Raw genomic sequence first — 26,735 nt, forward strand, 5'->3', positions numbered from 1 at the left:
CCAAACACAAAAATCGTATCCAGGCCTTTGAGGTTTTGGTGGGAATGCAATCACAACTAATAGACCTAATTGAGATTTTTGCCCAAGGGAGGAGAAGTGAAGATTCTGTTAATGACAGCTTGAGCCTTCTTGGACGACATTTTGGTGGAGGAGATGCTGGAGAATAATTCTACATGAGGTTCTTTCATGATTACAATGTAGCAGAAACCCAACAGAAAATTCCATGCTTGACTGAATGGAAGGCTTTACACAACTGCTTTGGGTCGGGGGCTATTTAGAATTAAACTGAGAATGCTTTTTAAATTCAGATTTAATTCTTGAATTTGTATTGTGGTATAGTGGCAAAAAGTATGCAGAACTTCGATTCTAAATTTAAATGTAAAAAGGCGGAATTAAAACTAACAAAAAAAAGGAAGAAATTTTGCTAGTTTAACGAAGGGAAAAATGGTCGGTGCGCCCAGCGCATGGTCTAAAAGGGTTGTCCCTATTCTCTTAATGAGTAATGGGTGTGTTTTGGGCGTAAAGTGCAATAATCCAATCAGAGTCTCATCTCCCTTTTCCTTTACAAACCAGTTGCGCTCACGCCATGGTGGATTCGCTATTTACATGGCAGAATTTGCAAGCGGAAAAACTGAATGCTTCTCTAGCGAGGAAACGGATCTGCTCATCCAAGGACACCACGCCTGTTTGCTCGTCATTACTGCATATAGGTGGGCTAATTCATGATACATGCAATGACTGTCCATTATGACATGTAGGCATTTTTATATTTATATTTTAGATTTCATTTTTCATATTTAAAAATGTTTGTGTGCTGCTGTGCGTCCCTGTGTGTGTAATAAGCAAAGTGTACTACACGTTGTGGACCCGCCTATAGGCGCATATTACTAACGCACTCTTTAAATAACAAAACAAAATATTGCGCCATTGACTTTAGACCAGGTTTCAGTTGGTCAATGACGCAATGTTTTTTGTTTTGTTATTTAAAGAGCGCGTTAGTAATATGCGCCTATAGGCGGGTCCGCAACATGTAGTACGCTTTGCTTATCATGCAGTCATTTTCAGTTGCCTCAAAATAGCAACACGCCAACAATGCACCTGAACACACCTTGTTTTCAGATCAGCATGCCCATGGGCGCACAAATGGCTCAAATGTATTTTTATAATTCGTTACATTTATATAACGCTTTTCCGGGTACTCAAAGTGCTTTACATGGAATGGGGGGAATCTCCTCATCCACCACCAATGTGCAGCAACCACTACCACACACCAGCTGATTGGTGGAGAGGAGACAGAGTGATGAAGCCAAACAGTATATGCAAATGATAGGGCCCAAACCATTTTGACATAGCTTTTATATATATTTGACAGTTTAAGCGCAGTAAGCCACTCATTTTTGGTACTTCCGACTCATAAGCTGTTTGAGAGGAGGCTTGAATCGGAAAGACGTGAGATTGACCGGCCGATCACTGGTCCAGACCGATAATGCAGAAAATTCGGCGGATTTCGGTCCCTGGCCAGTCGATCGTTGCATCTCTAATAAAATGTGATAAAAAGATAGACAGACTGGGCATTCCAATTCAAACTCCAAGTTAACTTCCTGTTAGGTGTGGACAATTCAATTCAAATTCATATTCATGAACTTTTTAATTCTGAATTTCTCCCAACCCTGCCAAAAATGCAGTTCTCCAGTTGCTGATGCCCCATTAAGTATCCACTTTCCTGTTAATTAAACAGCACAACACTAACCAAGACAAGCTCTGGTGTCATATCCCAGCACCCAGGTGAAAGGTGCAAGCTGGGAGAGTCGGGCACGATCTGACATGTTGGCATTGATTTCCTGCATAATTTGCTTGCAGGTGACAGGGAAAGTGCTGACTGGGGCATGCTACTCTTGCAATCTGCATTAATTTACAGGTTAGGTGAAGATTAGCATTGATTCTTCTGCCAGGGGTTGAGCTGGGGTGGGATGGTGAAAGTTTCCCCACTCAGGAATGATCTATGAAAGACTAAATCAAGAATGACTTTGAAGGAACCATTTCAAACCACTTCATAGTCATGGCATAATGACAGCTTCAGCTACCTCCAAAACCAACACGTAGATATTTACCCAACAGCCTGTGATATGTGATATTACCTCACAGTAAAGTGGAGTATGGTCAGTTAATTTCAATAAATTGCAAATGAATACATACAAAGCTATAAACAGCCTCATTCTGAGCAGCAGGCTGCATCTTTGCCTTTCATTTCAGCTGGTTTGTGGTCCTCAGAGGTGCTATGATGTCATTATCAGTAAATGCTTCTTGATGAGCCATGACTTCTTCCATATGACTTTGTCTTTCCTGCTAAAATCATCGTGTTCAAATGGCTTCAGCTACCCAGGCTTTTTTAATGGAGAAAGTAGGCTAAATTAATATTAGCATCAAAGTGCTATGCTGCACATTTAATCCTGCTATTTTTAGCATCTCATAAAAGTCAATAAGTTTGCTCTCCTTTCGACACACATTTGGTGCTCCGTAAAGCTTTTCGTGTGTCCTGAATGAGCATCAATGAGGTAACTGCAATAACACTGAAGGAGCATTGTGATGGGGTCTACTTTTTATCAAATATGCCAATACAGTCATTAGAATTAGATGCTACTGTATATTGTCCTCCATACACAGAATAGAATACAGCAAATAAACTGAAAGAGACACACACTGCAAACAGTCACAGCATCATTTGGAAGACATGACTGTATTTTAAGAAGGAATGTCAGTATTAAATCAATTACACAAAATGCTGATTAACTTATTGAAAAATCATTATTTGTATATATTTTGCAGACACCCTTATCTAAAATGACTTACAACCAAGATCTTGGTGTTACATTCTCTACCAATTGAGAAACACCTCAATTGAATGTAATAAAGACAAAAAGTGATTTGGAAGTCTTTTTACCCCGGTTTCACAGACAAGGCTTAAGCTAGTCCCAGACTAAAATGCATGTCTGAGCTGTTTTAACTGAAAGCAACTTGCACTGACATATCTTAAAATATGTCACTGGCTGCCATTGTTTTGTCTCAAGATGCACATCACTTATGTTTTTTTAGGGCACGTTTAAAAAAAGCTACTTAAATGCCGGCTTCCCACTGCATGACAGTGCAGAAGCATTGCATATGGAGAGCGGGAGCAGCGCGCGCCCGTTGTGCTTTCACACTGGCAGCGTTTTCGCATTGAACCCGGGCTTGTGTATTGCAAATACAGACGAATATCGTCCATTGTGTCACCTTTTCCGGTGTTCTCCCCCGACCCCTGTCTGTCTCGTGCTTTGATTTATGAGTGTCCCCCTCTGTCCAAAACACTTAAACGGACCTTTGAAGTTTGGGCAAAAACTTCTGGCAGTGTTGTGTTTTCGTGTATTTATTTATTTTTTTCACAGCGCCGGATGTCATATGGTGATTGTGAAACACACGGAACACTTCACTACATGATTCCATGGTGAAATTTATCATTTTTCATGTTAATCAGGTCAATTTTGATCAAAACAATGCACTGTGGCTTTAATTCAGCTGAGCTGCCGCGCCGCCTCTGCGTTCGGTGTGAATGCTCTAATCTGTTAACATGGGCGCCAAAAAAAAAATATGCGCTGCTTACAAGCTCTGCTAATGCTTGCAGTGTGAAACCGGCCTTATACTGGCTTAGTCTAAGCCGTTTGTGAAATCGGGCCTTTATTGTTTGTTTAATTTTAGTATACTTTAACATAATCGCTATCACTGGTATACAGGCTACAGAATGAATAAATGCATTCTTTTTTAAAACATATTTATCATCATTATATAGGCCTTTATGTATATTAATATATTTTTTGAAATGCCAAACATTGAGTTAAATTGACTTTCGTCGACAAAAGACCTAAAGGAAGCCTGTGCCCAAAATTTTAAATCAGCAACAAATAAGTGTTAAAGGGGTGGTAAAACACATTCTTTCGAAGGCTTGATTGTGTTTGTGGGGTGCACTGTAACATGTGTTCATGCTTTGTTTTAAAAAAAAAAAATCATTATTTTTCATATATTTGACATTTATTCTACACTGCTCTGTCCCTCCTTGTAAAACGGTCTGATGCTTTCCGGGTTCTATGAAGCCAGTCCCTCAAAAATACGCGATGGGCTCAGATTGGTTAGCTGGCCCAGTGTGTTGTGATTCACTAACCGCAGTGCACGTTTGTCGGAAACGTCACGCCCCTTACCTTTCCCGGTAGACTGTGCTTTGGTCAGTATTAGAAACGATGGCGTCAATAAAACCACACCAATCTGAGCCCGAATCAGACCCAGAACATTTTAGTGAAGATGATCGAGCAGAACCTGTTCAGTACTCAAGAGTAAAGACTGCGGATCTATAGTGATCGCTACTGAATGGCACTGTTACTTTTGTATTTTTAGAATGATTATAGCCAAATATCTGTCGCAAGAACTATTAACCCAAAACACTAAACACTGGCTTTACTATAGTAGCCAAATCACACACAGAACCATGCATGCCTGTAGATAAATAATACATAAAAGCTCTAATCAATCAAATAATCATTTACACTAATGCCAAGTTCGCTGTTGAGATTTTAACGTTAGTGTTTGTAACGATAGGTGTTCGTTGGATAACGTTAAGTATGAATAAGCATTTAACAGACTGGTTTGCAGAACAGTGTTGTCATCTGTTTACTTCCTTGCTACAACCAAAACACATCGATGAAAAATAAATCAGACTTACAGGTTGTGGCCCGTAAACAGCTTCTGTTTGTAAATCCAGCTTTCAGGTCAAGCCGTTGTGCATATCCTGTATTGAACTCGCGAACATTGTGAAAGTTTTCCTCCGTGAAATGTGCTGCGGGAGGGAGCCCCGCGCGCGTCATGCATTCACACACTGGCCGCGTTTGTCTCACGCAGCTGACGTTGTGCAAATCCGGTGTTGAACTCGCGAACATTGTGAAAGTTTCCCTCCGTGAGATGTGCTGCGGGAGGCCCGCACGTGCCTGTTCCCCTCTGTCTCATACAACCGTGCATATAACATGTTGTATGTTAAACGCTCTGCAACGCACCCCTGTCCCTATGAAGGCTGAACAAAGCAAGTACCCCAGACCTGCAATCCGGATGAATATAACAGCGTTTCCTCGGCATCGCGGCAACAACACTCCAGCCTAACTATACCACAACAGCGCCGCGATACAAAATGGCGCCCCCGCCCCCCCTATTTAATATTCTCGGAGGAGGGGTTTATGTAAATATTGAGCCTGGTGATGTCACCAACCCTGGAGGAATGTGTGTAGTCGCCTACTGGCCGTTTGCTGTAGTTCTTGGAAATGGATTTCTTTAAAAGCAAATATCTCCCTTTGCTTTAAACTTTGAACGTTGTAACTTTGCAGATGTTGTTTATGCTAAAGCAGCAACATTACACGCTAGCTAAAGTTAGAATAGTGAAATCGTGGTTTACCACCCCTTTAAATTGTGCGCTTTTCAACAAATCAGACACTAACCTAATATTGCATAATTAATATTCATGAGCCAATCCCTGCACCCATTTTTGCTTTCAAAAATAAATAGACTAAGTGCAGCTGAATGGGATAGTATATATGGCTCTTAAAACATTTTATTTTAAAACAATTATTAAAAATAATGTGATGCTTATGTTACAAGACACTGATAAAACATTAAGCCCCATGCAGCACACAAAACGCACTTGCTTAGTTCCTGCATTACATGACACTTCAGCAGGATTACAACAGCTAATAAAACGCTGAAAGAAAGTGCTGAATACCCTATATTTCTAAAAACACATAATTCATCAAGGTCTTAAACAAGCACAGTTAAGATTTTGACAGATTGGTTTGTGTTTCTATGGTTGCCTTTGTTATGCCCTGTACAGGTCTTTGATTTATTTTGCACAGGTTTCCTCAAGGGGGTAGACAGGAGAGAGGAAAATAAAACGACAAATTAATCAACTGAAATGTCTCTCAAGGTGTTATGGAGATTTGAGAACATATCTTGCCCTTAAGGGTGAATTTACTTTTAATTGGGCCATGAGCTGCTATGAATCAGAGGCAGAAGTGAATGGGCATATTCTGACCCGCTCTGTTGCATAAAATTGGTTCAAACTCTTAAAATGAAGGCCACACTGCCTACTGCCTCAGGTTCACTACTGAATAGGCCTTTATCAGATCACTACCTCTGGGCTTCAGGTCAAGTGGATGGTTAAGCATGTTTCTCTGAAAGTGAAACACAAATAAGGTACAAATAAAGAGCAAACTAGACAGTCATTAACAGTCACAATATCTTTAATTCTTGTTTGTTTGGGTAATTTAGGGTTGTGCAGAACTAATTATATATATAAAGATTCTTAACCACTTTACAATGTCAGACCCCTGGAAAGAAAAACATCTCCAACTGTTCCAACCAGATCCCAGAGCTAATGAACCCTTCCAGGAGACACAGGAGACAATACGGTGCAGGGAAATCGAAGGTCTAGATGCACTTATTGAGAGAATTCCCCCCAGATACGCAGAAAACTAAGACGCTAAGCAAATTACATTAAGGCAAGAAAGTGGTAAACAACTATATCAGATGCTGAAATGGGGACTAATTACAAATCTGTCGCATACAATCTGCATTAAATTCGTAGTGGAGACAAAAAACTAAAGAAATAGGCAAACAGTTCTAAATGAAAAGGACAATACTGTGGCAACAATCGAAACAAGTGGTTTATCGTTTGTTCAAACGATGAACTCCTTTTCGTGGTAATTGCCGCAATACAATCATCTTTCTGTAGAATTGATTTGCTGTTTTCTCTTCACAAAGTGTGTAAAGATTGCAGTTTGTTAACGGTGTGAAGTTTCATGTTTTATCCAACACTCATTAAAAAAAAGAGTTTCTGCTCTGAGGGATTTAATTTGGTCAGAAAATTGGCAAATCAGAACTTGGCCTGATATGTTTTTTGTGTTTTTTTTTTTTTTTTTTTTTTTACAATTCGTTGAGTATTTTTGGTCACACTTTAGATTAGGGTCCAATTCTCACTATTAACTATGACAAGCCCTGGGTACCCTGCTCTGCCTTTCAGAAAAAGCTCAGATGGGCCAATCTGGAATCTTCCCCATATGTCGTCATACAGGGAAAGATTACCTCCCCTTTCTCTGCTTTGCCCGCCCATTTGGAGAAAATGGATTCAGTTTATTTTTTTAATTTAATTCAGTCGCATTTGTCAGCACAGGCTTTACAGACAGACTTTTATGATATGGATTCGACAGCACCGCCACAAACAGTTAGTAACAGTGTTCATTAATGCCTGATCTGTGATCAGTGATTTTTGATGTGTAGCTAGTCATTCAGCAGTTCACACAGACTTTCTTTCTAAATCGTCTAATGCTGTTTATGCATCAGTGAATCAAGCCAGTGACTAAACGATCAACTTCACATTGTTTCTCTTAGTAGCATGAAACAAATCTGTTATTTAAATTGTGATTAAACTACAGAGAGCGCTCAAAGAACACTCTCTTTATAATGTTCGGAGTTGTCAATCACACATCGTGAGCACACTTGCCAAAACTGCTGTTATAATGAATGATGCTGTTATGCTGCACAACGAAGCTCTTACTGTATTCATATCGATATTGTGTTTGCTGTTAGTTGTGGTGAAAGCATTTTGAGAAAATATGATGAGATGATCACTGCATTCACGCGATCAACAGACTGTCTGTCTACTCAATGCTCATCACTGCAGTCTTTCATGTGATGGGAAAAGATCTAAAAATAATGCTATAATCAACACGTTCACGATTCGTTAAGCATGACAGCTGTAATAGAAAAAAAAAACCTAGTAAAAGTATTTGAGAGGGGTTCCACATGTAATACATATTTCAAATGCAAAGATGTCAGCCAATCACAACAGTGGCCGTTTTCACTGAAGTCTCACAGCAGACACGCCCCTTGAAACAGAGCATTCAAGCCAGAGGGCCAAAATCAAGATAGAAAAATGCCTTTTATTTCTAAATTATGATATTTTATTATGTAAAAATCATACTAACAATATAAGTACACCTCAGGAAACATAATAAAATAATAATAAAAAATCCACATCATGGGACCTTTAAGTTTAGGTATTGGGTAGGATTAAGGGATGTAGAATGTGGTCATGTAGAATAAGGCATTAATATGTACTTTGTACTAACAAACTGCCAATATCCTAGTAATATACATGCTAATAAATAACTAGTCTATAGTAACAAAAAAAAAACTATTAGTAGAAAATAGCTCTGTAGAATGTATATATATAAACAGAGAAGGAATATAAACAGACATTAGCTAGTAGGGTGGGTGGAGCATGAGTGCCACTGCCGCAGTGTAGACCTCCACTCTACCGCTAATTTCTTCAACAGCACACACCTCTTTTTCCTTTACAGAGTACTCTAAGACTGCTACTCACTTTGTGAGCTTTGTAGAAGCACCCACCGACACCAACATTTCAAACTCCAAAATGTCAACCTAGATGATTAAATTGACAGACATCTTAATCTTCTGTTACCTTGGACCAAATGGCAGATAAATCCCCTGCCTGATAAATCCCCAGAGTGAAATGCAGAATTCATAAATGTGAAGGAGCAAACAAAGAGGCAGCAGCTTTGATAAGGAGCAGCCCACCTTTGGAGCAAACTGCTGAGGTGGCAGTATTGTTTGAATAAGAATGTGTTTGATGTAATATGATAATGGCAGTGAAATGAGGCTGTGCATTCAGTATTTTACAAAGGATGTTGTGGGGCATCCCGCTGTAATGCTTTAGCCAGCCGTAAGATGATAACAGGATAGGAGAAGGACAAAGAAAAAGCACAGAGCCACTGAAATATTCCAGTGAAATACGGCTCAGCCTGATTCGAATGATATAGACAAATTACAACAGCTCACAAGAAATGAATGAGGTTGTAATGAATCTGGTGAGCTTATCTGAATACGAGAGGCTAATGGCACCATTATGAAAAGGTAGCCCAATCAAAAATTAGCAATCGATATTCATTAACAATTAACTGATGTAATTAAATCGGATTCAATTTTCTGTTAAAATACATTATCACAGCTTAATGTGATACTAAATGTTTGGGGCATGTGCTAGAGGGTCCTCCGAAATAGAGATTTTTAAAAAACGCAATAGTTTTTCGAAGCATTAGAAATATAGTTATTGTGAAAATTGCTTTACAAATTGTAAAAAAACAAACAATAAAATACAATAATAATAATAAGCCAACACAATAAACCCCTCTGTATTAAATGACTAAATGTAAATATGAATTGAAGAGAAAAGTAGTTTCACATAGTTACTTGTCAAGTAATATTTGTGACATTTCACTTGCATGCAATCCCCATTAATAGTAGTGGGTTGTTTAGCCATTGTGAGTGCTGACCTATTACAGAATCAGGAGCACAGCAAGCTCACCAAGCTCACCACTTAATGCTCTTATCTGTGCTGAAGCTATCTGGCTCAAACCAAGCTAATCCACCTAAGAAAGACAAGCCAGATGGTCACAAGCAACTGCTGAAGTCCTGTACAGGAGCCTGAGGTTCATGCTTCTATTTACCTAGTGCCTCGTGTTACAACCGTAAGCTCTGTGAAGAGGCAGCAGGCGGCAGCACCTGGCTCTCTAAAGCGGATGGGGTGACAGGCTTCGGCGTTCCACAGAATGGTAACCTTGCAATTCCTGGAGCGCCAAAGCAAGAGGAACGTGGTCCCAGGGGTGTCATGATACAGAGTCACACTCCTATGGAGATCACCAAGCTTCAATCGCCATCACTCTCTGAGGAATGGCGTAACCCTAAATCACACACACGCCGGTAACTGCACACGCATAGTTCTAGGACTTGTAGGAATGACCTCATGGGACTCAAATCAAGTCATGTGAGGAATCATTAAAAGAAAATTACCACAAGAACATCTAAATTACCACTCAGCGGGAGCTGCATCACCAAGGCGGTTCTTGCTGCAACTACTCATGCACACACATGTCAAAATGAACCATTGTTATTAGCCCTTGTTTCGTAAAGAGCATATCAGAAATGTCAAGATCTTTCTGACAGCATGTCGTATCAAAGCTCACAACCCTTCTCCACAATGGAAAATGGGTTAATGTCCCACTGAACTGCGAAAGCTCCTGTGGGGGTGTCACTCTGGGTTAATCTCTGGTGAAAAAAGATCACACAAGCATAATGACCTGCAGGAATCAACTCTAGTACCTGCCCTGTGACACCGCCACATGTTGTTCTCCCAGCACACACTCCTTTTAGACTAACACTTCTGCCAAGATCAAAACAAGTCTCAGGGCTCTGGCTACCCACCCTGCACTATATTTCACAACTTTTCTGGGTTTTACTGAAGCTCTAGGATTCATACTGTATATAATCTTGCATCTCTTTTTTTCATAGACAGAGAGGCGTATAGATGAGGGAAGTATTTTATGCCGTGTCAGACTTCAGACCTCTAATAGCTTCTCAGATGCGCCCCAGATATTACTTTCTGAGAGTACGAGTGCGAGGCGAACCTTGTTAGCTTACGCGATTAACGTTTATGCATGAGTGCCTCTGCACAAAAGACTTAGCCCAATATCCTCCACACACTCTCCCCCATCAGCTTGTAATTCCTGTTTCCATCTTTCTAAGATATGCATCACAAAATAATGAAAGTGACAAAAACATGGCCAGGTTTTTCAAACTGACTGATCATCATCATAAATCAACAGTAAGCCATATGATACCAAAAATTAATAAAATGATTGAGCAAAGTTCAACACAAAAACCATACATCGAGTGTTCGTTGAAGCAGTACAAAACTAAATGCATTTAACTGAATAAGACAAGACAAGTGTCTCACTTCAGTTCCCAACAAACTTCACAGTTGTTAAGAGTTATAATTGAATGTGATTAAAGAGAATACATGGACTCTTTTCTCACGATCCTTGCATAAATATCACAGCATCTCATCAAAGCAAGTCACAAGCTAAACCCATTCCGGGAGTGTGGCACAGTTTTCCCAGGGTGCCCCAGGAGACTCAAAGGCAGCCAGAAATAGTAGCGAGTACGTAAATGAGAGCATGGCTAGCCTGACGTAACATAGGAAAAACACATGACAGGAAGGTCCCAGTACCGGCACGGGTCACTCTGAGGAGCGTGCACCATGACATCTCAATATTGGTTGCCATCAGAAAGCTAGTAACAGAATTCTGAAATCGTCAGAACCTCACTACCTGTAGAAGAAGAACAGAGCAGAAGTAAAGAAAACTGAAAGCGTGACTTACCCAGAAGATGAGGTTGAAGACAAACATCATGTATTTCAGACAGCACAAGCAGCCTCTCGCCATGTTGCACTTCTTGAACTCTAGAAGGAACACAAAGGATAGATCCAGATAAAAGACCACGTATTTGCTGCCTTTAGGAGCCTTGTACTTATTACTGCTTTTGTCGTCGCCGGCCGCCCCGCTCGGAGCAGCAGTTTGCGCACGTGGGCCAGTGGACCCGTAAAAGGCGCCGGCGGTAAAGCCTCGTCCTCCGAACGGCCGTCCGGAGGTGGAGGCTTGGGCAAAGTCTGAGTCGCGACTGTCCACAGAGGGGCTACGGTGGATGGCAGATTCCTCGCTACTTGACTTCTCCATGCTCTGGAACGGAAGCCGCGTTCTTTATTTCATTCTCTATCATGTCTCTCAGAATAGCCCTTGAGCAGAACCTTGAACGTGCGCTCCAGTGCTCCAAAAATACTAGTCTTTCTTTTTCACACAAAAGATCAGGATTAAGTCAATCAGACAGTGGCTTTGCAAAATCGCTCTAGTGGCAGCTTGCCCCGTAGCCTTGCTGTAATATCCAGAAGCATTACTCCCACAAGCAGGTGCACGTTGAGTGTAACTGAAGTTTCAGCAGTATTCCTTCACACTACGCCCCTTTTTAGCCCTCTAAAAGAGTGTCCACCCCCAGCCCAAGCAATGTCCGGCTTGGTTCAGCTGCTGCTCGATCCCACACTCTTGCCTGCTGACCTCAGTTGATGAGTTCCCACAGCCTTCTAACTTCCACCCCCGTTTCTCCTCTCAGGATTTTGCGCTCCAAGAGACTCTCTAGATATTTATTTTATCCTTGTTTGCCTGAATCAATCACGCTGCTCTGATTTAACCACTCTCCGGCACGGCATGCTGTTCCTTGCTCCTCTCCTCCTCTCTCTGTCTGTGCTCTCAATCACTGCTCTGCTGCTGATACACGCTATTATCAGCAGCCGCATCTAGTGGGCATTCCCTCCCAACCTAGTGCAAAGCCTCACCTCACTCTCTCTCTCTCTCTCTCTCTCTCTGTACTCCTCTCAGCCCCTCCCCTGCCATTCAAATCACCAATAAGGCAGCAGCTATTGGTGCTAGCCCCTCCCCTAGCCAATACAGCAGCTTTAATGTGCTTATCATCACTGTGCTTTATGCCTATACATGTTCAGTGCTGTCAACTGCGCTGACTGGGGAGAGTATGGGAGGGCTACGATGAATTAAAAAAATCATGAGCTGATGGAAGAGGAGTGGGACTGGGGGAGGGGGAGGTGAATGGTGGGGTTGGATGGGGCAGGGAGATGAATATGAGACCGAGCATGCAGTTGCACATATGACTACAGCACTGGACTCTGGATATGTTCATAAAAACCAGGGGCTTTGAGTTGCAATAAGTGCAAAAATAAGGATCAGAATTTAATTGAATCCGGCTAATCAATTATTACTATGTAATATTTACAGAAATGTGGCAGTGACATGAAACCTTTGGAGGTTGGTGTGTGACCAGTTAACCACTTTAAAACCCTTCATCCATACTCTCCAATTGCCATGTAAAAAGCATGGATACATTGGCAGTGTATCAGCCTCAGGAATTATAGCACCATTTTAAGCATTGACACTGGATAGTAGCTTGAAGATACTTCAGGCTTTTCTGAGGAACCTAGAGTTACATCTTAAGTACCTGATGCATTGCGGTGCGCTCACACCAAACATGTGTTTTATACATACTGTAGACTGTAAATGTGCGTTGTTCCAATTTCCTTCAAAAGAGTCCATAAGTCAAGTAAATCGTCAATTAGGCAATTTAAATGTAAAATTTCAGTATCTGGTTCTTGTTAGAGAAACTAAAGTGATGTGTTGGCTGCAACTAACCACATGATTACTTATTTGCCTTTTCTAAATTAATAAGGGGTGTTGAAAAACACCACTTTTTTATGCCTTACATAGAAAAGGTGATGGAGAGGGAAAGGAAGTAGGATGAGGGGGGTTGCAGGACTGGGGTAGGAACATGATGCATGCCAGATTCCAACCCATTTCCCTTAGAACAACTAAGAAAACTACTACTTCCAAATCCAAAGAAAAATTGTTAACAGGTTAAAAGAAAGTTTAGATAAATATTATGTTTCTCTAAAACAAAAGAGAATGATAAATCATCTGTGCTACATATAGTACAGTAAAATAATTAGCTGTTTGAATTGAAATATACAAGGCTTACTGGGTCCCAGGTTGGAGACATGTCCCGATCAGGCTCCTCATTAAAACCATTGCTCATACATGGATTAAGTGAGCTTTTAAAGCAACACGATGTAACTTTTTTTTTGCTTAAAATGTACAAAATTTATATAATGAGTGAGTACATCATGAATCCATTTTCCAAACTGTGTTTTGTCTTATCCTGAATCACTACGGTACACTTATAATACGTTGTATAGTGACTATTTTAGACTGGTTTGGGTCGGCACCGCTGCAGAGTGGCCCAGTACCTGCGTGACTCGTCATAGACAAAAACGGAGAGAAGTAGCTCCGGCTACAATGTTCTTCTGCAAGACACATGCAGTTCTGTTTGTTAACTGCTAGAGCACCAAAAGTTACCTACACTCTAAAAAAAAAAGGTTCTATATTGCACCAAAAATGGTTCTTGGCTCGTAATCATAGGGGAACCTTTTTTAGTGCTATATAGCACCAATTTTGGTGCTTCAGTGGTTCTTCAGCGGTTCTTCAGAGGTTCTTCAGCGGTTCTTCAGAGGTTCTTCAGAGGTTCTTTGACTAAGGTGCTATATAGCACCTCTGAAGAACCGCTGAAGAACCACTGAAGCACCAAAATTGGTGCTATATAGCACTAAAAAAGGTTCCCCTATGATTACGAGCCTTTTTTTTTTAGAGTGTAGTAATTGTTGCTTTAAGGTGACCCATACTGTTTGAGCTGGATAAATGTAAAAATGTTTTAAAATTTGAATTAAAAGTAGACAACAAAACCTAGAACTGAAATTAAAATTTCAGTGAAAATAAATTTAAATACAAATAATTTTTAATAAGAAAAAGTAATGTTTGTCAAGGCGTAAGAGCCTTGTTTCAAAGTTGTACGAATTCAATTTCAATAAATTCAACCTTTTGTCATTCCAATTCCAATTCGACCTCCTGAGGGATATAGCAAAGGGAGACAGGGAAAGGGACACAATTCTTAAAATGTGAATATTGCACAACCCTGTCTTCTATAAAAAAATATATATATATTCAAAAAATAAGAAAAAACCTTAAACCATGATATATCTACGTGAATATATTATAGGAACTTGTAGGTGGGCCACAAAGGTGGTGTAAGCAACATTTGCAAGCATGTTTTCAACAGAAAAGGTAGAAATCTAGTTAATTTTACTGTCACACCTCAGAGACTCTGGACTAAATGGTCAGTAGGCACTAATGAAGCTTTTCATGCTGCAAGTGTGAAACGGTTAATTTAGCTACTTAGATCAGCGAATCAGCCAGCTGTCATCGATCGTTGTGTTTCATCACAATACCGCCTCTAATTCACTGTGCCATTTTTCTTGCAGCCATCCAAAGTGCACCCTGCGTTTAGAAGCATGATTTACAGCTTTAAACAGCCCCTAATATCAATGCTATAGACAGCGCCATGTAAGGTCGTGATTGAAGAATCTGGCTTTATTCAGAGCTGGAAACCCCATGTGGAAAGCTCCACAATGCACAGCCTTTCGGGTTGAAGTCATCAATCTGCTAATGCCTGATTCAATATCACCTGCGTCAATGCTGGCACGCGGGCTGACGGGCATTCGTTTGGCCACCTCTCAAGCCATCTACTCTTGATTCTGTCCTGTGCAGAGAGCACACGCTCAAGACCACACGCCGAACTCGATACCCACTGAGAAAAAAAAACACACAAGCAAGCACGAGTTCTCTTGTGGGCATGGATACGTGCACACAGACACACACAGACACACACACACACACACACACACACACACGCGCGCGCGCGCGCACACACACACACACACACACACACACACACACACACACAAAAGTCGTATTTGAAGTTTAATAAGAACGGTGGTGACACAGGGATCGATGGGACTGCAATTTACAGCATTATATATATTTGTATATGCATGGATAACAATTACACAAATCTCAGTTCTGAAGGTGAAAAAAATAATAATAATATTGGAATCTTACAGTATTTATACATAATTATTGATTTTTTTGTATTGAATTTTAAATAAATACATTTTAATAAAAAACAAAAACAAAAACAAAAAAGTGAAAACTTCTATATATACCCCAACAGAGTAGTATGTCCGTATACATAGTATTCAAAAAAACAGTAGGCGGAAAGTCCCCGGATGACCTCTACTTCTGACGAGATTCTGAAGTGCGCATTCGATGGACACTTTACTATTCCATGAGGCCACAGGAGAGGATATGTGAATGGAGGTGAAGGGACACAACTGACGCTGGTAGGTCACATGATAATGACAACATGGTGGATGTAGTATGTCCGGATTACATTCATACTACAGGCATTCATACTATATAGAACATACTTTTTTAACGGTCGCAATGTAAGTTCAAGTTCAAATGTAGTACCTACTCAGACAGTACACGATTTCGGAAGCAGCTTATGTCCACAAAGGAAGACTTTCATGTACAATAATGAGATACTGAAGCTTGTTTTACTCTATAGGGTAGAAACAGGCTTCCATAATTAATTGATTAGGTGAAAAATAAGAAGAAAACATGCAATAGTTCCCAAAATACTGGAATTAACCCAGAGCATGGCAAAAAAAAATTGTTTTATATGACCGATCAAATTGCTATGGTAATTATTTGCAGTTTCGTAAGGATTATAACTATGTCCCTTTAAGACAAGTCATTTCACTCGGCGGCCATCTTTGAAACGCCTCTTGGGAATGCAGGTGGAGCTCCTATGTCTTTGAATAGGGAAACATCAAATTCTCCAAAATTGTTCGCCAAGCTTACGATTAAATTTCATATTTAAAATCACCAAAGAAATCTGACAACAACGGTCTCATAAATCTTGTCTCTAAATGCTCGAATCATGACAAAAAAATGTGCATGCACAGTCCTAAGCGCGTGTCTCAGAACACTGACTGTTTCTATAGGAACCGGAGCTTCTAACTGCAGCTGCAGTGACGCGATGACTTTATCAGTGATTGCCTCTATTCTTTAGAAGGTAGGACTTATTCCGCCATATTGTGCGTTGCAGTTTCTCCCACACTCATAAAAATTATTTTGTGGTGAAGTAAATACTACAGAAAAAACAAATGTAATTTCTACATTAAAAAGTTAGTTCAGGCAAGAATGAAAAAAGTAAGTAAATTCTATATTTTTACTCAATTCAAGCTTGTAGGAATTAAAGCGTAAATATCAACATTATAAAGTTAAGTAAAACTACTCAACTTTTCAGATTCTGGTGTTCCCATCATGCACTGGGGTTTGAATAATTAATATGGTAGATTTTTTTTTGCTGTTTTCCAGCTGTATTTACACTGTTTTATCGTTGCTACTGTTGTTAGGTTTATTAACTTGCCCTTTTGTGACATTTGGAGGTCTCGTGTTCAGGTGCCGCGTTACTGCTATTATGTAGATATGGTATCTACACAATATCTACTGTGTTATTTACTTCGATATTTCTAAGTAAAGCATACACTTCAAAAGTGTGGTTTAATTCAGTGTTATATTTTTTGAGTAAAATGTATTGCAAAGGAAACTTCAACTGAGTAGAAATTACTCAACCTTTTACTGGCCAAGGTAAAAATACTTATTTTCTTTGTTAATTTTACTGAAGAAGAGTGTACTTAATTCCTTATGTGAAATGTACTTAAAAAAATATGCGAAAAATTAAGTAAATCTTACTTATGTTTTTTTCAGTACAAAGTAATAAGAGTGCACCGTCTTTCTGTATATAAAGTCTTTGATTATAATTTATGGAACTTCTTAGAGGAGCAACTGACCTCAGTAGTTGAAGGAAAAAAAGTTAAATGTTAATTGATTACATGTAAGTTAGCTTACAATATATGAGGAATTCTAAAAAAACGAGTCCATTTAAAATGCAGCAAAAAGTTTCTTAAAATTCAATGAAATCTACATGATATTAAATTAGTCAATATATGCACTTTTACAGTAAAATAGTTATTAATTATAAAAACATATCCAAAAATATATATAAATAAAATATTATAAATTGAACGTTACTTCAGTAAACAAATTTTTAGTAAACAACAGTAGAAGAATGTTTCCAAAAGTCTTTCATTTAAAAGGCACCAATTATGCAAAATCCACTTTTAGATGATGTTTGAACATAAATGTGTGTTGACAGTGTGTGTAAACAACCACCCTATAACGATAAAAATCCACCCAGTATTTTTTTTATAGACAGGCCTCAAAATGACATTTTCAACACATTATAATAAATGATCTGTGGGGTATTTTGTGCTGAAACTTCACAGACACATTTTGGGGACACCCAAGACCAATATGACATCTTGTAAAAAGGGGCATAATAGGTGCCCTTTAAATGTATCTTTCTCGCTCCATTCCATAATATCCGAGAAGCATTCAGTCATCTTGTTTTTTTTTTTTTACAATACAAATCTGACACAACTACCAGATTTTAGCATAGGGTACAACAGGGTTAAAGACACACACACCCTAAGAAAAAAAATTGCTTTTCACTATTCCCATAGTCTATGATTGCAGAAAAAATATATATGGTTGTATTGAACATTTATGGAGCAACAGATTTTGTGTGAAAATAAATCATAAAAGTGGTTTATTTTTGTAACGTACTGCTCTGAGACAGAAGGTAGAAGATCCAAACGCAGCTTTATTGAAAGGGTAATCCACAATCATAGTCAATAACAGGCAGAAGGTCATACACAGGCAAGCAGTCCAAACAGGCAAACAAGACAGGAGAGACAGGCAAAAGGGTAATACACGGAACAGGCAAGTAATACAAAACCAAGAGACAAGAAACCAGGGAAACCGCTCAGAAATGCAGCGATACAACTAACAAGACTTTGCAGTGAATGACAGAGTGAACATGGTTTATATAGGCTGGGGTAATGGGGTAATGAGGTAGTGTGACACAGGTGCAAACAATGAATGATGATGAGTCCGTGCAAAATATTATGGGTAATGTAGTCTTTGATGAAATGACAGTCCAGGTTGGAGTGCCCTCTGGTGGTGATCCCGGGCACTTACACTGGTGAATTGTGACAATTTTGTTCAAAAATCGTATAAATGCATGAGGTGGCGAGGGTCAAAAGGCTCACCAGCATGGGGCAAAAGGCACGATAAAATAATGTTTTTAAAAGTGTCTAAATGAATACTTGTTCAAAATAATCACTTTAGCAAAGTTTGCACTATTTTCTGTTTATTTTGATAAATAAAAGAATAAATTAAAATTAAAATAGGTTAATATAAAAAATATTTTAAAAATACATAAACAAAATTATTTTAAAATGTAAAGATTGCAGAAAGCATTGAATGAGATCCCATAATTTAATATAGATTTACAGTAAAATTAATCATATTTTATTATATGATATGATTAATATAATATTTTTTTAAATATGATGGATTCATTAAAAATATGGTGATTATCTCTAAGGTGGACACCCAGCATGATACTTACAATCTGAATCTAACCATGTCATGTCAACAAATGGAAAAGTCAGCTGGCTGTTTATTATCATGTTAATTATTGTGTCTTTCGCCCCAAAAGCAGAGGTGCGTTTTGCCCCAAGTAAAATATATTAAATACTTTTAGCGATTCTCATTTGCTACTCAAATCTACAACAATTTAAAAAACATAAAACATTAGATACAATTAGCACAAAATCAACTATGCGCTTCTGCCAGTGATCACATCAAGTATCAGCCAAATTTGTGTCATGTCCATCTTGAAAAGTGGATGTTTTGGAAAGTGCTGTGGCAAGTTTTTTTTTTGCCATCTAGTGGTTTAGAGAAAAATCTAATCAAAGGAGCATTTTACCCCCATGGAGCCTTTAGCCCCGTTGTACCCTACATTTAACAGGATTCATTGTTTGCATGGATCTATAAGAACTTCAAATAACAAACATACAATAATTAAAACATGCACAGAGGAAGGGACTCTGAGAGATCAAGACACAAGTAAAGAGAAAAACTGAATTTCCCCTGCTGTTCTGCTATGAGACAATCATGCCAGTGTGAATCAATGGAGCCTAAATGATAAAACAGAGCGATCGCCGCCTCAGTAGTTCACTGCACAAAAGGCCAAACACTCAAACGAAACAGTGGGGGCAGAAGATACTTCTAAGACCCGCTGAGAACCATTAAAAAAAAAAAGTTCAAAGAGTTTCTAAGTAGATTATTGTAAAGCTATAGTTGAGTGGTTACAAAGACATAAAAAGAGATCGATGTACATGCAAGTCTTACAAATCTTAATTTGTTGCTTTCATAAGTTGAATATCTTTAATTGTGCTGCATCAGAGATCTGTGGTAGCTTTACAAAGACATTATCTGAGAGATTAAGCAATCTAATTTTGCTGCAGCGAGAATGGAATTGTGTTTAGGTCATCTGTAAAAGCTTTAATTCAGAAACAAGCTCTAAATTGTTGAGAATACACTCTTAAATACTCTCCTGTTGATATTTGGAGAAACAAATTTATTGGCACACAATATATCTAGGTTTTTATACCAAAGAAGGGCATAAATATATATCCAACAACATCTCAAGAAATCACCTGCTGAACTTTTAAGATCAAAATGCATTACAGAAATTCCAGATAAATTAGAATGACTCCAGTGCCTGTCAAAACTGATGTTCATACCATGCAGACCAAATTTATATGGTTTATTATCCACTTCATATACCTACAGCAGATTCCATAAGGATTTTAACTTCTCAGAAGAGCAACTGACCTCTGAATGAGAAATGGCTGAAGCGACTGAATGAGGAACATTCAAAAACAAGTTACATTTAAAGGGTTAGCTCACCCACAAATGAAAACTCTCATTATTTACTCACCCTCATGTCGTTCCAAACCCGTAAGACCTCCGTTCATCTTCGGAACAAAATTAAGATATGTTTGATGAAATCCGAGAGCTTTCTGACCCTCCCATAGACAGCAACGCCATTACCACTTTCAAGGCCCAGAAAGGTATAAAGACATTGTTAAAATAGTCCATGTGACTACAGAGGTTCAACCTTAATTTTATGAAGCAACACGAATAATTGTTTCAGCTTTATTCAATAATTTCTTCTCTTCCGTGTCAGTCTCTGAAGCGGTTCACGTTGTAAACACAGTGCAGCGCTTCCGGGTTCTACGTCAGAACGAACCAATACTGGGCCGGCTCCTGCGTCCTTCTCACGTGAACAGCATCGGAGACTGACACGGAAGAGAAGAAATTGTTGAATAAAGTAGTTATCTTTGGCTTTTTTTTGCACAAAAAAATATATTTTCGATTCGATTCGATATCGATTATTTTGGATGTATATCAGGTACAATACATGGCAAATTTTCTCAAAGAAAACACATCTCTAAACTAATTCTGTAAACTATGGGAGTCAGTTGGTACTACATTAGCCTACTTAAGGGGGTCGCACACCGGACGTGAAGCACAGCGCCGCGCCTCAGGTATCTCCCACCGGACGTGCACATTCTATACGCGCAAGCTCAATTTTGAATCGACTTCTGACAGAAGAGCTCAGAATGTAAAACAAATGTCTCTTGTAGCACAGGGTCAAATCAGTATGTACATTGACAATTTGAGGTAAATATAATATCAATTTAATATAAAACCTTGAAATGGCACTCTGTGGTGCGGCAGGATTTTGAACAACAGCTGGGCGCCGCGGACAGGCGCCGAATGTCGCCACATCATTGAAAACAATGTGTTCGAATTTTAAAGACGTGGCGCGGCGCGGCGCTGAGCTTCGCGTCCGGTGTGTGACCTCTGTGTGATTAACTGTATACTGAAATCTGTATACAAACACTTAAATAACACTCAATTATGTTTTTTTTAAATATAATAATAAAGTTATAATATTAACTTTACAATTACATAATCATATTTCTACTCCAATTCGTTTTTTGAACTATAAACATTTAAATGGTGACTGTCATAAAAACTTGCCAGATCTATTTATACATTGGCTACATGCATTAAAAAAGAACATTAAAAATGACAACGAATAGCCTATGTAATATGGTGAATATAATTAGCAAAATGCTCTTCTCTAGAGTACATTTTTTTCTAGCTGACTAATGAGTTAATGGACATTGGGTGGTTTTTCTGAGGTAAATGTGACTGTTTGCAAACCATTTTACGTCTTTCTGCAGTTGAAACACTGATTGAGCTATTCTATGTGACATGATACGGATTTCGGTAAGTTGTCCTGTATCTTTAAACACACTTTCATATGTTTATTTTGCGTGGTTACTGCTATTAAGCGGAAGAGAAGATCAGTTCATGTGCGTTCCGCGCTGCGGCTTCTCTTGAGCTGAGCTGCGGCAGAGCGATCTCGCGACACAACGCCAACATTTATTTTTTTGAATTTCGTTTAAAAAAATGGACGTAATTTGAAATCTGAGACTTTGTTTCATATCAATAGTAATAAAGCACAAAGATTATTGTGATTTATTGGATGGGAGCGTGCTGTAAAGTCCCGCTCATTGAACAACTGAAAACAGGATAACTAATCGATTCTTTGGATTTAAGAATCGATATTGTTTCATAAAAGTGAGAAATCAATATTTTTTACCCAGCCCTAGTCTTTACTACCTTTCTGGGCCTTGAAAGTGGTAATGGCGTTGATGTCTATGGGTGGTTCAGAAAGCACTCAGATTTCATAAAAAAATACTATCTTAATTTGTGTTCTGAAGATGAATGAAGGTCTTACGGGTTTGGAATTACATGAGGGTGAGTAATTAAGAACAGAAATGTATTTTGTGGGTGAACTAACCCTTTAAGGTAGGCAAACAAATACAAAACAGAGGCATACATTCATTCAAGGTCATCACATGTACATCACATTCTGTTCAGAAAACCCATTTGAAAGCAAAGGCCTAGAGGTCAAAATCCTCAACATCTATTTTTTTTTCATCCTCTACATGATTTTTAAAAGCAATATATAGAGTAGTGCAACAATTAAACGGATAAGGTCTTGAAAATGCACAGTGAGCTGTTCCAAGACACAGTAGTGTGTACATATGCAGGTGTGAAAACAGCAAGACCCCCAAACTAGACCACACACCTCTATGAAGAGACAAACCGCTCTGAACAAACAAATGACTGTCAGACATTTGTGCCTAATACCAGATCGTCTCCGAAAAGTCTGGCAATCGGCAGAGCAGCATTTCAGCAAAGGTTATAATTAGAAATCCATGTCAAAAAGCTCTCTTCAAGTGAACAGTCAACACTATCTCAGGACTTCACTCAAGTCACATGTTGATTTCATGTGATATTTGCTGATAAAACTGCCCTTTTGTGATGTCTGGATAATTTGTCAATATAGACGAGTCGATAACAAGGCACTCACTCATTATCTAAAAAATAAGAGAAAAAATATGGACAAATGTGAAGGAACACATCGGTAAAAGTGACTGCTAGAGAGGGTATATTAGGAGTTTATTATGTGATAAAGTCAATATACTCTACTGTAGGGTATAAATCAATAAGTAAAAGAAAACAAGATGTTGTTCTTTGTAAAGCAGACAATGCTGGTCGGATGATGTTTAATAAATGAAACTATTTGGAGGGATACATCAAATACTAGCACAAGAAAGAAGAAAATGACTGCTTTCTTGTGCTAATATTTGATTAGCTTCAATGTGAGACATCATAAAAACCTGCATATACAAAAATTATTGCTGTCAAATCGATTAAATCGCATCCAAAATAAAAATGTATGTTTACATAATATATGTGTGTGTACTGTGTATACTCATTCATGTATATATTTAAGAAATATTTGCATGTATATACTGTATACAGTGGGGAGAACAAGTATTTGATACACTGCCGATTTTGCAGGTTTTCCTACTCACAAAGCATGTAGAAGTCTGTAATTTTTTATCATAGGTACTCTTCAACTGTGAGAGACGTAAAAAATCCAGAAAATCACATTGTATGATTTTTAAATAATTAATTTGCATTTTATTGCATGACATAAGTATTTGATCACCTACCAACTAGTAAGAATTCCGGCTCTCACAGACCTGTTAGTTTTTTATTTAAGAAGCCCTCCTGTTCTCCACTCATTACCTGTATTAACTGCACCTGTTTGAACTTGTTACCTGTATAAAAGACACCTGTCCACACTCTCAATCAAACAGTCTACAACCTCTCCACAATGGCCAAGACCGGAGAGCTGTGTAAGGACATCAGGGATAAAATTGTAGACCTGCACAAGGTTGGGATGGGCTACAGGACAATAGGCAAGCAGCTTTGTGAGAAGGCAACAACTGTTGGCGCAATTATTAGAGAATGGAAGAAGTTCAAGATGACGGTCAGTCTCCCTCAGTCTGGGGCACCATGCAAGATCTCACCTCGTGGGGCATCAATGATCATTAAGAAGGTGAGGGATCAGCCCAGAACTACAGCAGTACCTGGTCAATGACCTGAAGAGAGCTGGGACCACAGTCTCAAAGAAAACCATTAGTAACTAGGGATGGGCGATATCTTATCGTTTGCGATATACCGGTAAAAATTCTCCCCACGATAAGAATTTGACTTCCCGCGATAATAACGACAAAGCCTAGTTGATAGCGCGACCCATCCGCACCGTGCCAACGCTGGCCGTCTCTTGATGCTTAAAGCGGTTACTTTATGGTGGCTGCGTTCGTCAATCTGTATAGCTGAATGGGGGTTGGAGAGAGAATTTTCTTGTGGTGCCCCCCGCACCACTCGGTGCCCTAAGCGCCGCGCAATGGGAGCGGCGGCACTGAATCCGCATCTCACGTGCAGAGCGAAAACAACTATGGCGGAAGAGTTCATAACTAAACGAGGGGCTACCTGAGGGCAATCTGAACCATACAGATGTATTTTCACTCGCTGAGCACTTGGACTGAGCGCTTAAGAGATTCGCTCTGTCTCAATCGATCGGTAAAGCATACTATTTCAGTTCATCTCAATGAATGCGCAGTGCATTTGACGCACATTAAACACTAGTGTGAGGCGCGCGACTGAGAGCGCTCAGTGTTTTACACACACTCAAAGAGAGTGTCAGTATATATATATATATATATATATTTTTTTTTTTTTTTTTTTTTTTTTTTTAATGTATTATAGGAGCCTATTTGATGACATGTACGTTTTACTTTAGATCATTGTTTGTTTTTCTGAAACTCGCAAGAATGCATGCAGCTTTCACTTGTTTCCAAAAACATGGGGAATGATACTACATTTATCGTCATTGATATCGTTATCGCAATAAATACTAGAAAATATCGGGATAAATTTTTAAGTCCATATCGCCCATCCCTATTAGTAACACACAACCGTCATGGATTAAAATCCTGCAGCGCACGCAAGGTCCCCCTGCTCAAGCCAGCACATGTCCAGGCCTGTCTGAAGTTTGCCAATGACCATCTGGATGATCCAGTGGAGCAATGGGAGAAGTCATGTGGTCTGATGAGACAAAAATAGAGCTTTTTGGTCTAAGCTCCATCCCAACCGTGAAGCATGGAGATGGAAACATCATTCTTTGGGGATGCTTTTCTGCAAAGGGGACAGGACGACTGCACCGTATTGAGGGGAGGATGGATGAGGCCATGTATCGCGAGATCTTGGCCAACAACCTCCTTCCCTCAGTAAGAGCATTGAAGATGGGTCGTGGCTGGGTCTTCCAGCATGACAACGACCCGAAACACACAGCCAGGGCAACTAAGGAGTGGCTCCGTAAGAAGCATCTCAAGGTCCTGGAGTGGCCAAGCCAGTCTCCAGACCTGAACCCAATAGAAATTCTTTGGCGGGAGCTGAAAGTCCATATTGCCCAGCGACAGCCCCGAAACCTGAAGGATCTGGAGAAGGTCTGTATGGAGGAGTGGGCCAAAATCCCTGCTGCAGTGTGTGCAAACCAGGTCAAGACCTACAGGAAACGTATGATCTGTGTAATTGCAAACAAAGGTTTCTGTACCAAATATTAAATTCTGCGTTTCTGATGTATCAAATGCTTATGTCATGCAATACAATACAATGCTACATGCTTTGTAAGTGGGCAAACCTGCAAAATCGGTAGTGTATCAAACCACTGTATATACAGTTTACAGTTGCAAGAAAAAGTATGTGAGCCGCTTGCAGAATCTGTGAAAATGTGAATAATTTTAACAACATAAGAGGGATCATACAAAATGCGTTATCTTTTATTTAGTACTGTCCTGAATAAGATATTTTACTTTCTTTTTTTTTTTACATATAGTCTACAAAACAAAACAAAAAAACAGCTGAATTCATTAAAATTACCCATTCAAAAGTTTATGAACCATTGATTCTCAATACTGTGTGTCGTTCCCTGGACTATCCACGGCTGTTTTTTTGTTTTGTGATGGTTGTTCTCGAGTCCCTGAGCAGTTAAACTGACCAACGTTCTTCCGAAAAATCCTCCAGCATAATATTCAGTTTTCCAGTATCTTTTGCATATTTGAACCCTCTCCAGCAGTGACTATGATTTTGAGATCCATCTTTTCACACTGAGTACAATTGAGGGACTCAAACACAACTATTAAAAAAGGTTCAAACATTCACTGCTGCTCCAGAAGGAAACATGATGCATTCTAATGTACTGTAAGTGCATTACTGTAACAATTATTGTTTTCAACGAGGGATGAGCACAAGTTATGAAATCAACCGGCATTCTCTAGCAACAGTTATGAAGGGCTTTCCCTTCCGAGTCGTGCTGTGAAACTATAATAAACGTATCCTTTCACATTGTCAGTTTTGTCAGACAATCTGAAAGAATATTTCAGATTGTCAGTTTGAAATCAAGTTTACTCTCTTCAGCAGGCAGCATGACTCCATGACCTCAGAGCTCTGAGCAAACACGAACAGCACTGGGAGACAAACGACAGGGCTGGGCCTCCTGTCAGCTCTGCGCTGACAAAGCAGCAGACCACACAGGTAGGCAGGGAAAGAGAGAGAGCGAGAGAGAATGTGAATGAAAGAATGAGGGAAACATGGACCCGGCACCTCAATCTCCAGTTTAAACAGCAAACCCACGGCCCCATCCATCAGCGTAACAGCAGATAAGCATGTAAGAGAGCGAGAGGACAGAACAACCTAAACAAAGTAGCACAAACAAACTTCAACCCAACATTAGCATGTACAACCTCAGAGGAAACGCCTGGCCTGCAGAACGTAACTGAAGTTGACTTTGTTCAAGCACTGTATATGAATTCTCTAATAAACAAGATG

General features: G+C 39.3%; 1 protein-coding gene across 1 annotated transcript in view; it reads right to left on the reverse strand.

The window, feature by feature from the left end:
- tspan9a (tetraspanin 9a) overlaps positions 1-12,308 on the reverse strand; it is a 111,383-nt gene extending 99,075 nt beyond the window's left edge. Inside the window, exon 1 of the mRNA XM_079825508.1 lies at positions 11,304-12,308. Within this exon, the coding sequence (XP_079681634.1) occupies positions 11,304-11,657 (354 nt within the window). The 5' untranslated portion in view covers positions 11,658-12,308. The remainder of the gene's footprint in view (positions 1-11,303) is intronic.
- Between the last annotated feature and the right edge of the window lie 14,427 nt (positions 12,309-26,735).

This window comes from Gobio gobio (assembly GCF_949357685.1).
Source record: "Gobio gobio genome assembly, chromosome: 9".
Lineage (NCBI taxonomy): Eukaryota > Metazoa > Chordata > Actinopteri > Cypriniformes > Gobionidae > Gobio > Gobio gobio.